We start from the raw sequence: 13,985 nt of genomic DNA, 5'->3' as shown, positions 1-13,985 counted from the left end.
TATGATGCTGCAAAAACTCCAATGCCTTTTCTGCAGTATCAATTTTTTCTTTCTTGTCCTTAAATTTGAAGATTATACCTTCGGGCACATTCCATCTGTAGGGTATGTTGTTTTTCTGCAGAAATAGTACCAAGTCTCTGCATTTCTTTATTTTCTTTCTTATTTCAAACAGAATGTCTTTCATAATTTTAATTTCTTTGTCCTTAATCTTCAAGGTAGTTCCACTTGTAGCTTTGAGGATTTGATCTCTCACTTGTCTTCTGGAGAATCTCACCATCACTTCCCTGGGCAGATTATTCCTTTTTGTAAATTCATAATACGACCCATAGATCGTATCTATTTCACTTTGTAATATTTCTGCTTTAATATCTGCTACCGGGGCAATAGCATCACATATCATCTGCTTTAGATCCTCCCCTTTCTCTTGGGGGACTCCTTGAAATCTTAGAACATAGCTTGCTCTTTCCATTTGCAGCTGCAACAAGTGAGACTCATCAACTAGTCTCCTTTTTTCCATCACCTGCAGTTGTTTTTTCAGCTTCTTAGTGTTGGCATCCACTTCTTTAAGCTCTTGTTTGGATTTCTCTGTTTTTTTCCCCACAGTCTCATTAAGTTGAGTTTGTTGTACATCCAGCTTTTGGGGCAATGCCGTGACTTGTTCCAGCAGGGGTCGCAATGCCTCAGTCAGCATCCTTTGGAGATCTGCAGTTTTGTCCTGTCTAGGGGCAGAACTCGCTGGGCTGGCACTTCCAGGAAGAGGTCTCAGTTTCGACTGCTTGTCCTTGTCCTCCTTCTTAAGAGGCGCCATGTTTGAGATTGTTTACTTTTCTTTAAAGTTATCAAAGTCTCTAAAAACCTTCAAAAAGTCGGGTAAGTTCTTATATGTCCCTTATTTCAGTCCGCCTTGTTTTTCTAGCCCCCCCCCCCTGATTTGCTACCAAAAGTTCATTTGTTTTCTTGTCGGGGGAGAGTTCGCTTCTAAAGGGGAGGCTTTCAGTTAGTTGTCAGGCATTTTCGCTTAGACTTTTGACTACAGTTCAATGATGGGGTCGCTTTAACGTAAAATTCCGCTGGATCACCAAACGCTTGTTCCAGTGTGCTGCTCTTTGTCCCATCCGGGAGCTCTGCGGGGGGACCCTCGGGGCACCAGAATGCCTTAATCTGCTGGCTGCCTGCTAGGGGGAGAGGCGAACTCAATCCCCATGGCTAGGAGCTCATTCGCAGAGCTCCTGGGAAGCGTGGACAATCGTGCCCCCTCCCCACCACGAGCTCACGATCCGCTTCCTCAGGAGTGCCCGAGGACCACAGTCGCCATCAGAAGTGCCGAAACCGGAAGTCAAGACCTCTCTGTTTGGACTGTTGGGGCACGGCCCAGACTCTAGGAGGGGACAGTACTGCCACCAGGCTACAAAGTGGTTTTGCTCCATGCACAAGGGATGAAAGCAGAACACATGGCACAAAACATCACCGCTGTGATAAAGAGTAGCCTGAGGGAGTGGGTGGGTGGTGACAATATTGTCCGTGCTTGCATGGTCACAGATGCCGGCACCAACATGCTGGCAGCAGTGAAGGCTGTGTGCCTTAAGAGCATTATCCGCCTGGTGCACACACTTCACCTGGTGGTGAAGAATGCTCTGGGGCTGGGGAGCATTCTCAGGGCCACCTGGGATGCTGCCCACTCTCAAGATGCAGCCCTTGCTTGAGACCTGCCAGTGCCTGAATACCCACTTCTTGCGCAGCATCAAGTCTGCCTGTCTGCTGTGCGAGAGGCAGTGGCAGGGGGATGTTGTGTATGTAATATAATGTATGAAGGTATTGAGCTTGAGTCTGACCAAGGTATCGTAAAATGACCTATCAGAACAAAGGTAGTTCTGGAGGGAAGCAAAGTGATTAGTCTTTATGTACGATATTTGATTGGACCTTATTTGACATGTTGGCATGGCTTGCCAAGCTCGGACAGTTTAAAAAGGAGCCTGTTGCTCCACTGTTTGTCTCGTTCTGGTTCTTCTGACTTCGTGTTCAAATAAAACTGTTATCACTGTTCACCTGCTGCCTCGAGTTTTGTATCTAACAGGGGATGACCCTGAACATCAGCTCATCCTGGACTTAGCTACCCACTGGAACCCCACCTACACCATGTTTGCACATTTGGTGGAGCAGAAGAGCACAGTGCAGGATGTCATCTCCTCCATAACCCTCCTGCACAGGGAAGAGGGGATCAGCATCAACTGACTGACCCTCTCCCAAAATGTGTGTGTCCTCAAGCCTTTCCAGGACATCACCGACGTCACGTGCTCTGTGCCCATATAGCCAACCTGGGACAAGTCATCCCCCTGATTTGAAGATTGGACTGGATGCTGGACTCTGCACTGCAGCCAGGCCCTGAGGGGACAGCTGTATTCCCACAGGTCATGGCCTTGGCACAGAGGTTGCAGGTGGTCATCATCACCAGGTTGCATCCTCTCTGCAGGGAATGGGATTACAACCTGGCCTGTATCTGTGACCCCCAGATAGTATTGCTCTGTGGAATGCAGAGCTTGTGCAATGGAATGTGAGCTCTGCAAAGAAGTGTGGCGGATACAGGCCAGCAGACATGGCTAGAGGGAACAGTGGGTGGAGAAGTTGGGGGAGGAGGAGACACAGCCCAGCACCTCTGTCTTAAAAGAGCCCAACCAGGGAGAAGCCTTGCTAATGGTTGTCAGTGGTGAACTGGGAGGCCAACAGTGCTGGGGCTGCCAGGTGTACAATAAATGTGATGGAGAGGGAGTACCTTGCCGAGTCCCTTCAGCCCACTTCCGCTGGTCCCATGGACTGCTGGTTATGCAAGACTGTCATCTGGCCCAACCTCTCTTACATGGCCACGAGTCTCCTCTCCTGCCCTCCCACCAGTGTCCAGAGCAAGTGGGTATTTTCCCACTTGGGAGACATTCTCAGCCTCCACCGCTCCCACCTGGACCCGGCCAGGGTGGACGAGTTGGCCTTCCTCAAGGTCAACCTCCTCCTGCTGGGCTACCGCTCTCTGGATCTCATAGGATAAGATCCATGTTGTCCCTCTGCGGGTCCCCCCATTCCTCCTCCTCTCTGTGTGATTTGGCACGCGGCATACGGGTTGCACCCTTGGTGCTTGAGCGAGAGGATGGCCATCTCTGCCAGGTGGGGGTGGGTTCCCTTACCCAAAAGCTATCTCATGAAACAACATTTACATCATAACACAACACCTTCCTCATGATCACTTTAAATGGAAAACTCTGATTTCCACTGGTCTGGTGAGTCTGGGGTGCCCACCTAGCTGTTGTGGGGTAACTTTGGGGAGCCCCATCAGAAGTCTTGTCATGTTTGTCTTTCTGTCTTTCAGAACCTGCCTTTGGAGACTTGGGGGGGAGGCTGCAAGCATAGGGGGGGATGCTTGCCTTGCTTCCAGTGTCTGGTGGGGGGTGGATTTATGCCCAGGTGAAGTTCCCCTGTGAGTTTGGTGTCATTGAGTTGTTCCTGAGCCATTCCACAGACTCCTGTAACTGCAGCTATCTTTTCCAGAGAGAGCACTGGGAAGACCTTTTTTTTGGATCCGTAACTGGAACCCCAGAACTGTAATCCGCCCCCAGTTTGGAGAGATTGTAGAAGAGCACAGGGCAGGTTGAGGTTACCTGTGCGTTTGGTGTGAGTAGTTTGCATGGAGTCCATTCTATACATTTCTGAACCTGTGCCTGACATTTCCCCCAAACACAACTTTCCTGGCTTGACCTTAGTATTGTTGGGTTTGCTGGGACACAGTGGCACTTGGTTCTGCTGGGCACGTTGTACTGGTTCTGCTGGGCTTGCAAAAATGCCCCCCCCTTCAGTTTCTACTGCAGAGATTCTCTGGGACTTCGATTCTGTTCTGCTGTGCTTCTATTACACTTGCTTCCCCCCCATTGGAAACAATGGATGATGGGGCACCATTTGGGGGGGCATAACTTGGACCCTGTAAATCCAATTATCACCAAACTTGGAGAGCAGGTAGGGGAGAGTCAGCCAGAGATCTGCTGTGCTTTTGGTGTCACTAGCTTGCACAGGATCCATTCTATACACTACTGAACCTCCTGATCCTGTGCCCCAGAGAGCACTTTCCTGGGGGCACCTTCTTTGGGGGGCTGTAACTCAGATTGGTGCCTCTAGCATGTTTCCAGCACTACTCTAGCCATCTAAGCCCCCTTTTTACCATCCTTAATTCATTCATATACCAGAAAGTCCTGGTTGTACAGGGGGCAAAGAGGGTGCTGTGAGGCAACTTGGTCAATGGCCTCCTGAAGGCCCAGATTCCAGGCCTCTGTGAGCTCATCGAGAGAGATGCTGGCAGAGCCAGACAAAAATCCTGCAGAGCATTCTGGAATCCAATTGGATTCACGAATCTTCACAGGTAAACATAAATAAGCTCACCTCCTCTGCAGAGGGAGGAGGCAAATCTCAAACTGACCTTCACAAGGTAATGATCAGTCCATGGCACTGGTTCGTAAACTGCCACTGAATCCAAATCAATTTCTGCACAACAGATCCAGTGTGTGGCCTGCTGTGTGTGTGGAGGCCAATACATCCCAGGAGAGCCCTAATGATGCCATGGCTCTCCAAAAAATACAAGCTATCCACATGTTCAGCATACCTTGCATTTTCTGGCTTCTGAAGAAAGCTGCTTTCATCTGGGAACTTTTCTAACGGTCATGTTTGCTGTGGTACTTTCAGGGCAGTTTTTGAAGCCTGAGGTAATATTTTTTCCATAAATGTATTAGACCCACTGACACTTCTCCTTTTAATATTGCTTTACCAATAAGACAGTCTTCTATCTTAATATATTAGTAAGGCAGGTTTTCCCCCCATTGTCCCTGTACAAACATTGCTGGGGGCTACACTCAGCTCAGTTTTAGTTATGTGCTCAAATTGTAAATGTGACAGAATCATAGACCATGCACATGCATAAGACTGGCAGAAATGTAATTTACATACTGGATATATCCAACCTGCATATATTGTGGTTCGATAATACATTATTGAAAGCTCTTATGAATACTCAACAATGTTCAAAGCAACTAGATAGTGCAGTATTATCTCTACCATCAGAATGTGTAGTAGAAGGTTGTCAGTGGTTCTATCTTTCTATGCTTATAGCTGCATTTTGCAACATCTTTCTCCACCAAGCATTATCATTTCACTCAATTTTTCCTTTGCTATGCCTGCATTTACAGGCTGCTTCCTATGTGATGGCTAGTATCTGGAGGATCAATGTCAAATTAAACAAAGATGCATTCACACTAACTGGTGTGGTGGCCATTACACACTTTTAAATTGTTTCCCCCTTAAAATGGCATGCAAGGAGGGACTAATGTCCAATCACTACCTACATGCATCAGCAAGGGAAAATAAAAATCTACACACAAGTTCCTTTCACAGGAATATATAAAGCTACCTTAAACTACCTCAGACCATTGGTTCATCAAGGTCAGTACTCTGAATGGTAGCTGCTCTCCAAGGTCTCAGGCACAGGTCTTCCACATCACTTACCACTAAACCTTTTAACTGGAGATGCCAGGGATTGAACCTGGAACCTTCTGCTCTACCACTGAAATGTCGCTCCCCAAAATTTCTTACCTTATCAGCTGTGCCAGAATTGATACTTGTGTATCAACAACCTAAGCCAATGTGGCAGCATTCTATCTTACTACATTAATAATTAGTTCATCACAGTATATCTTGGTAAAAACCAATAAGTTACTGTCAGTGTGTCCATCTGAATGTGGTAGAAACTGTGGTGGAAACTGCTGCCTCACCAGTGCCCTACCACATGGGAGACATAATGTGAGATTCAGCCCTAAGCAGTGCTGGAGTTGGCTAGCTGCTTCTGTGGTGAAGATCTGCAGTAAAGTCAGCAGAAAAGACGACCATCAGTGAGGCCCTAAGGAGAGTTATGCCTAGTTTAAGTCCACTGAAGCCTGTGGCCTTAGAAAGGTGGAATGCTACTTAGACCCTTCTGCCATCTTGAAAGTGTTCAGAGATGCACAGAGACAGCAGCAAAATTTGAGGGACAAGCAAAAGGTAAAGGGCTTGAAAAAGCTGAGGGCTGAAAGAGGAGGAGGGAGGAGGAAAGTCTAATCAATTTGAAGTAATAGGCTGAAAAGAATAAACCTAACACTCAAGGTCTTCTATTCCTATAGATTCCTAATAAATTTGCCTAAATAATGCATTATATAACATGCTGCATGCAGAAACTATGGAAGTGAACTAGATGCAGTGAACTAGATGCACTCTGGATCAGTGTTTTTTGGTATGCATTTAAGATTCAGACAAGCCCAGTGGCCAGTAGTTAGCGTACAGTTTTCTCTTCACTGTAGTGCTTGCAATCAAAGCACCCTGGGGATATAAAAAGCACTTCGATATGCATTACTCTGCCCATCTCATCTCCCTCAGTCAAAACTTATACATTTATGTTACTGCAAAGATGCAGTACAGCAATCGTTCCAATAAGTTCAAGGCACAGGAAGTCATGTGCCTTGGTTAGGGAAGAGGACAAGTCATGGGAACAGCATGCCAGTTCAATCAGCATGTTTTCTACCAGACACAGACAGTTCTATTCAGCTAACAGAATAATAAGAAAAAAATTCCTTCCTTCCTCTGAATTTGGAAGCTAGGATCACCCTCAAACAATTAATTAATTAATTAAGCTGCTGGAAAGTCCCTGGAAACAGAATTGAATGAGCTGATCAGGAAAGGCACGCTAAGGAATACTCACAGATAGTGAAATCCTAACCAGAGGTACATCCTTCCTGGTCTGTTGAAGTCAATGGGCTGAGAATGGTAACAAAAAAGGCTTAACATTCCTGTTCCAAATTGTTACTCCCTTTTGGCTGACACTGAAGCTGAGTATGAAGGAATGGAAGCTTCAGCGGGCATTGGCTGCCACTTTGCCAGCAGATGCTGTTTCTGTGAGAAATTACCATGAGCTTACTGCTTTAACAGTAGCTTCTATATTTAATTCATTGGAAAAGATCAAGAATGCCCTTGATAAATTGACCCAGGGGGTCCTAAGGCTGTCTGAGGGAAAAGGAATAAATGCAAGAACAAGTTTTACTCGAGCCCCGGCTGGCGACCGATCTCGAAGTCTGGATTTTTCTCACTCAGCTACAAAATGCCTTCAATCACAGATGAAGCTGCTGAATCAGAGGGGCATACAGCATAGGAATCTCTACTGCCTACCTTTACAAACAGACAAAGTGTGCCTGTCCCCGCAAAGGTTATTACTTACCGTTCCAGAACACACCTGGCCATTTGGCACCTCAGGAACGTGCTTAAATGTATAAGACACCCTCTGGACCTTAGTATGGTGGAAGTATTGAACTTCTCCAATCACTCCCAAAGGGTCATGCTCTCTTTTGGCAGTTCCACCTTCCCCTCTATGATTTTAGCTCAGAAATCCAGCCTACACCTCAAGGGGATCTTTTCAACTAGAGTTTTTACCAATACTGAAATTATTCCTTTTCAACTAGAGTTTTTACCAATACTGAAAGTGGTGGTGAATCAGACCTGGTGATGGAGTCTTTGGAGGAGCCAAAACCTTTTGGGGCTCAAGTATCAAATCCAGTACTTGGGCTGGTGTACAATACTTCGGATCCAACTTACGCTTTCCTTTGTGTTAGCTTTCAGTTTAGGCTTTTTGGCTGGCCGTTCAGAACAGCATCTCTGAGCCAGTGGGGACTGAGAGCATGACTAATTCAGCTGAGATCTGGAACACGGAACTGATGGAACTGACCTGACTGATTTGGAGGATGGGGATGAAGTTTTGGGTGGGTGCTCCAAAGCCGAGGTCAGATTTGAGGGAGTATCAGTGGCCTTAAGGGATTTTTCCCAAAGTCCAGCTTTGAGCTTCGTTGCCTGATCTCCTCTGGCCTTAGGCATGAAACATTAGCAAGCTTTGCAAGTAGCCACATTGCGCCCTTCTCCCAAGCAGAACAGACAGACCTCGCACTCATCTGTCTGAATCATCTTCGCCCTGCAGTGGGTGCATTTCTTAAACAAAGCCCTCTGGGCCATGCCAGGGCTAGAGTGGTTGGTAGCCACCCACTGCACAAGGGGGTGTGGTGGGAGTTAGGAGCAGGCACAGAGGAGGAGGTAGGTAAAGACTCCAGGCTGGATATTCATCCACAAAGATCAGAAGAAGATTGAGAGAAGAAGACTTGCAGAAGGTTGGGGTGCTGTTGATCAAGTAGCGTAACTTTCACTTCTCTAGTTACATTTCCTTATTTTAGGAATGCACTATTACGCCATGCAATCCACACCAGAAAATGGCTAAAGAGAAAGAAGGATTAAAAAGCAAACCTAGACATGCTCGAAACCTCTAGAGGAGGGTCTTCTTGGTGCAGGTGAAGGGAGGAGACAAGGGCATAGAGACAGTTTTCCCTGTCAAGGTGCTCTCAAACCTGCTCTCAGTTTCAAATTGATTCTGACTCTACATGTAATTAAGCTCAAACCTCATGTGACCCCAGACAACCAGCTGTGCTAACTGCTCCTTCACACTGGAATCTAGGAGCCCTTGCAAATGGACCAACTGTGCCAGTTCTTTTCAGCAAGACATGGAGTGTGGACTGAGTTAAAACTGGACAAATGGGTTACACCGTCTATGCAGGGGGAAGAATTCTTTTTCCCTGTCTCTTGAGCATTTATTTTATTTCATTTTATTTATGTTATTTATGTTCCGCCATTCTCACTTGGAGTCAAGGCAGAGTATCCAGAGTGAGTCAATATAATTGACGGATGGGACATTCCATAAACCATGCAATAGGATTAGGGTTGTAGAACCAACCACAAGTCTAAAAACAGAACTGAAGCAAAGCATAAGGGTTAACAGGACACATTAAATGCTCCAAATTCATAGCAGGATCCTAATTTCAGCAAGCTATACACAATAGTATAAACCACAGTCCCTAATAATTTTTCCAAGTGACTTTGTTAATCATTTAGTACAGTGCAACTTTATTGCCCGTGTAGAAAAGCCCTCTTGAATAATTCAGTTTTGCATATTTTGCAGAAAGCCAGGAGAGTGGGAGCCTTCCTGACCTCCCCCAGGCAGGCCGTTCCACAAGGTGGGGGCCACAGTGGAAAAGGCACATGGAAGTTGTTAATTCTGCCCATTTGCAGGTTGGCACCTACAGAACACCCTGTTCCAATGAGCAAAGGTGTTGTGGCAAACAGTCAATGAAAAGGTAAGAGAATTTTCTCCCCTTCTCTGGTGGAGCCGCCCTGTTTAACACTGAGGGGAAAGCACTCCACCCAGTGACTTTTGGCACATAAAGATTCCAAGGGTTTTTTAAAAAAACAACAACACCAAAACACACAAAGTTAGCAGTTAAGAAGGCTGCCAACCTCCAGGTGGTGGCTGGGGATCTCCTGGAATTACAACTGATCTCCAGCCAATAGAGATCAGTTCCCCTGGAGGAAATGGCAGCTTTATAGGTTAGACTCTATGGAATTATATCCCCACTGAGCTCCCTCCCCTCCCCAAGTATGTCTTCCCCAGGTTCTAATCCGAAATCTCCAGGAATTTCCCAAGCCAGAGCTGGCAATCCTAGCAATTAAGAAGAAGAGTTGGTTTTATACCCCACCCTTCACTACCCAAAGGAGTCTTGGAGTGGCTGACAATCGCTTTCCCTCCCTCTCCCCACAACAGACACCCCTGTGAGGTAGGTGGGGCTGAGAGAGCTCTGAGAGACTGGTGAGTGGCCCAAGGATTCCTCACTATGTCACTGAGCAATGTTCCTAACAACAACGTCCAACTACCTGGCCTGTGCCAATTTGGGATGGCTCCCCTGAGTGCAGCCTCGTATACAGTCTTGAGGACACATCCTGGTTAGCCCTCTCCTTCAACAAGAGAGAAGAACCCAGCAGCAGCAATTACAGGGGCTTTCTTCACAGACTGGGTAACAGAGGTTGGCTGCCTGTTCAACAAAAGCTGTGCTTGCAGGGAGGAGCTTGCTTTCACCATATATGATTCTGTTAACTTAAGATAGTTCCTACAGGACCTAGTTACAATTTGTCTGTGGAATAGGGCTGTCAGCTCCCGGCTGGTAAATTCCCAGAGATCTGAGATGGAGCCTGGGGAGAGAAGAGTATAATGCCATAGAGTCCACCCTCAAAAGCAGCCATTTTCTTCAGGGGAACTGATGTCTCTAGTCTCAAGGTCAGCTGTCATCCTGGGAAATCTCCAGTCTCCAAGTCAGTGTTCGCTCAGAACTCTCACAGCCCCACCTGCCTCACAAGATGTCTCTTGTGGGGACAGGAAGGGAATGTGATTGTAAGCAGTGTCCTCTCTAAGCTGAGTTAGTGTGAGCTAGCTCACAGTTTTTTAGCCTCTGGCTCACACGTTTTTGTCTTAGCTTAGGAAGGATGGCTCGAGAGCAAACTGATTTATGAGGCAGTCTAATTAATTAATTAACTGGTTTAATTAATACCAGAAGCTCACAAAGTAGAATTTTTGCTCACAAGACTCCACAGCATAGAGGGAGCATTGATGGTAAACCACTTTGACACTCCTTAAGGTAGATAAAAGTGGGGTAAAAAACCTACTCTTCTTCAGGCCTCTCCTGGAGATTGGCAACCCTATGCGGAAGTAGCACATATCACATTCCCCATCATGTCCCCCATTTTCTTGAACTCACCAGCAGATGAGGCCAGCAAGCACAGCAGTCCAGGTGATGCAGCAGGTGTTAGACTTCTTGGTTTCGGACTCTTCCTCTCTTTTGCAGAAGCACAGGCAAATCAGATAGATAGCAAGGAAGACCAGGTTGAGGCCCAAAAATACAGCACCCACCAGGGCTAAGAGCAGCAAGGACTGGGAGAGGAGAAAGAAAGGGAGAAAGATATGATGAGCTCCAGCTTAGGCCATAGAAACATAAATATCAAAACTACCATGACATATAAACACAAATGAGCAAATGCTTTGCTTAGGAAACTATTCCTACTCTCCTTCTCTCCCAGTTTCCATTTATCAGACAGGTAAATCTTAATGCACAAACAGGTCCTCATTTATTTTCCCTATATGTTACCCCCCACAAAAACCAGGAACCACATTTTGAAGCTCCCCTAGATCCCCAGGCATTGAGCAGCCAGAGGTGCAGAGAGAAGCCATCTCTAATATCAAACCAGGGAATGAATCATGATCAGACTATGTGAAATAAGATGTGAATGAAAGAGGAACTAGACTGACTGCCAGGAGCATTTTGGCATATCTTAATCAAAACTCCTTTGTTTGATTCTCCAAGGCCCCTTACACCCAGGCCATGATTAATGGCTTGTATTTACAGGACTATAATCTGACCTTCTAAGCCACTCAGGAATCTCTTACTACTACTAATTATTATTATTATTGTATGGCATTGCGTGTCGTATAGCCAGGAGATCCTAAGATTGTCTTGCAGCCTTAAGTTCTTGCTCTTTTAGCGTTATGCGCCTTGAGGTGGCGAGCTAGACTTATTTTGGGGGCTGAGAGAGCTCTGAAAGTTCTGTGACTGACCCAAGGTCACCCACCTGGCTTCACGTGGAGGAGTGAGGGACTGAACTTGGTTCTCCAGATTAGAGTTTGTTGCTCTTAACCACTACACCATGCTGACTCCCTATCCCTTACGATGTCAGCTTCTCTGGAAATCTAACTGAACACTCAACCAGGGATGAGAACCTCATCTCCAAACCCATCAGTATTCCCCCAAGCCAGGTATTAGTAAGCTTGATTCCTCCACAAGAACCTCAGCACTGTCCATCATTGGTGGCACATCGTGCTGTTTGGGAGGCCCAGTCGGTAAGCTGCTGCTACATATGGTGCTATGTTATCTTCCAGTTGTAGCTCACGTGCCAACCAGTCTGCTATGCAAATAGAAAGATCAGAGTTGATCATTGATTGTTCAGAAAATCCTCTAAACTTAACGTTGTTCTGTCATACTGCTGTTTCAAGGCTCAACATGCATTCACGGAGGAAGCCATTTTCTTTGTGAAGAGAGTTCACTTCATCTTTTCGTACTAGGCTCAGATCCTTTGCATTTTCTGCTGTCTGACTGACATTATTCAGGGCTATTTTGAATTCGGCAAACTGCTCAGAAAGTGGTTTAATTAAGCCAGCCATTGTTTCTAATATTTTCTGTTCCATTGTGGTAAACTTCGCTGCAATCGCTAAGTCAGCAGGCAGAGAAATAGGCAGGAATACTGGAGGCTCTTCAGTCGCCATTTTGCTAGCTTCCTCAGAGTCGTCTTCAGAGGCTTTATTCATGTTAGGCTTACAAAAGAACGCCTGAATACCTTTGTGGGCAGCAGAGTTCCATGGTACAGTATCTGCCCCAGGTTTGCTCATGATATGGTAAGCTGAAATGACGATGGATGAAGTTTGGGAGGGAAGGGTGGATGGAGCTCTGCCCTTAGGCAGCCATCTTCCTCAACGTCGATGCCATGCCCCCCAGAGTTCACCACTTAATAGTAATATTTCAGGTACAGTTTTTAACAGTGTAAAAAACTTTAACAGGTGGGTTGTTGGTTTTTTTGCAGCTTAAGTCTCACACTAGTCAAGCCAAGTTGTCATGGACTCTCTGGCCTCAAGGGTTAATTGCTTCTCTTTCCTTCTCTAGGCTGTTTATCCTTCTGGCTAAAGGGGGGGCGTGATGTGAGTGTGTGAGTGATGGCTTACTCAGTGCCTGGGAAATGCATGATCTCAGCACCCACTTCGACTTTGGGGGCAGGGAATTTCTAGATACTGCAAAGGCTAGTAGCAGGTGTGGGGGCGGTGTATTGGGGAAGTTTGGATCTTTGGCGGGTTGAATGCGGATAGTGATTGGATAGTGTGCTTTAGGGGGGATGTCCTGCATAGTATATAGGTTCTGTCCTGACACCTGAGTGTTAGTTCTGACACAGAACATGGCTACACTTGGAACCTGTTTCACTTCTCAATAAACAAATCTTGCTGACACAAGAGTGTGGTGAGAGTGACTGCATCCAAGACCTGACAGAAGCACAAATAATGGAAACAGGAAGTAGTAATACTTTCAAGTACAAATGACACACACTGCTTTTAGACTGGTATTAACTCTATATAGGATTGCACTATAAATGTCCATAGGAAGGACTGCTGCTGGATTGCTGGAAAATGAACAAGGAAACTGCATTTCCTTTGCTTGTTTAGAGACCACAGAGGAATAAAGAGGTGCCTGGAAACATTTTGGATGGCGATTTCAGTCTCACAAATTCGCAGAGCCCTTGCTACCTTTTCACTGTTTTAGTAATCAGCAGCCCTAATGATAAATAAAAACCAGCTGCTTTCCAGTTTACAAAAAAAAATAATCCATGCCTGGAGGCCAGGCTTACTTGCAACCAAACAGGTGGCTGTTCACAAAAATGGCTCCACTTAGCCTACAGCTCATTCTTCATTCTCCTGGTCGCAGAACCGCTGCACCAAGTCACTTGACCACAGCAGTCTGCTGCAGCTGTTCTAACTAGCAGTGACCATTCTTTCTATTTAGTGCTTTTTTTTAACGGTTCCTAAAACCATCCAACTGCCACACAGACGTAATTTTTGGCAGCAAGAAGCTAACCAGATGTTATAGCTTCAAGGCAGAGCCCTCTATGCACAAAGTTGTAGTTTTTATTGAGGCCAAGCTTCAATAGTGAAAGAATTAAGGACAGGCCAGCATTAAAATCAGATGGGGACAGGGAAACATCATAACAGCAGCACAAAAGTTGACTCCTAGCTCTGCTCTAGAAGAAAGAAAGCAAATACCAAACTAAGCCATTTTGCTAAGAGCAGGCTTGCATGGCAAATGGTCAGCCAGAGGTTATTTGACCTGCTGAAGGCTCCATTTCCAGTCACAGAAAGCAAGACTGGGGGAAAAAATCTATCTGAAGGTGCTCCCACGGGATTGTGGGATTGGTTCTCACATTTCCTTCCAAGCAAAGTGGTTAGTGCCAATCTTCCAGCAACATCTGGCAGG

General features: G+C 46.0%; 1 protein-coding gene across 1 annotated transcript in view; it reads right to left on the bottom strand.

Moving 5' to 3' along the window:
- Nucleotides 1-13,985, bottom strand: part of LOC107116733 (protein tweety homolog 2-like) — an 89,867-nt gene that overhangs the window by 40,299 nt on the left and 35,583 nt on the right. The window contains exon 2 of the mRNA XM_015418714.1: nt 10,677-10,849. Coding sequence (XP_015274200.1) covers nt 10,677-10,849 — 173 coding nt within the window. The remainder of the gene's footprint in view (nt 1-10,676; nt 10,850-13,985) is intronic.

The sequence above is a fragment of the Gekko japonicus genome, unplaced genomic scaffold (assembly GCF_001447785.1).
Source record: "Gekko japonicus isolate JY-2015 unplaced genomic scaffold, Gekko_japonicus_V1.1 scaffold704, whole genome shotgun sequence".
Taxonomy (NCBI): domain Eukaryota; kingdom Metazoa; phylum Chordata; class Lepidosauria; order Squamata; family Gekkonidae; genus Gekko; species Gekko japonicus.
The sequence above is the reverse complement of the archived record's forward strand: the minus strand, read 5'-3'. Positions and strand labels throughout refer to the sequence as shown.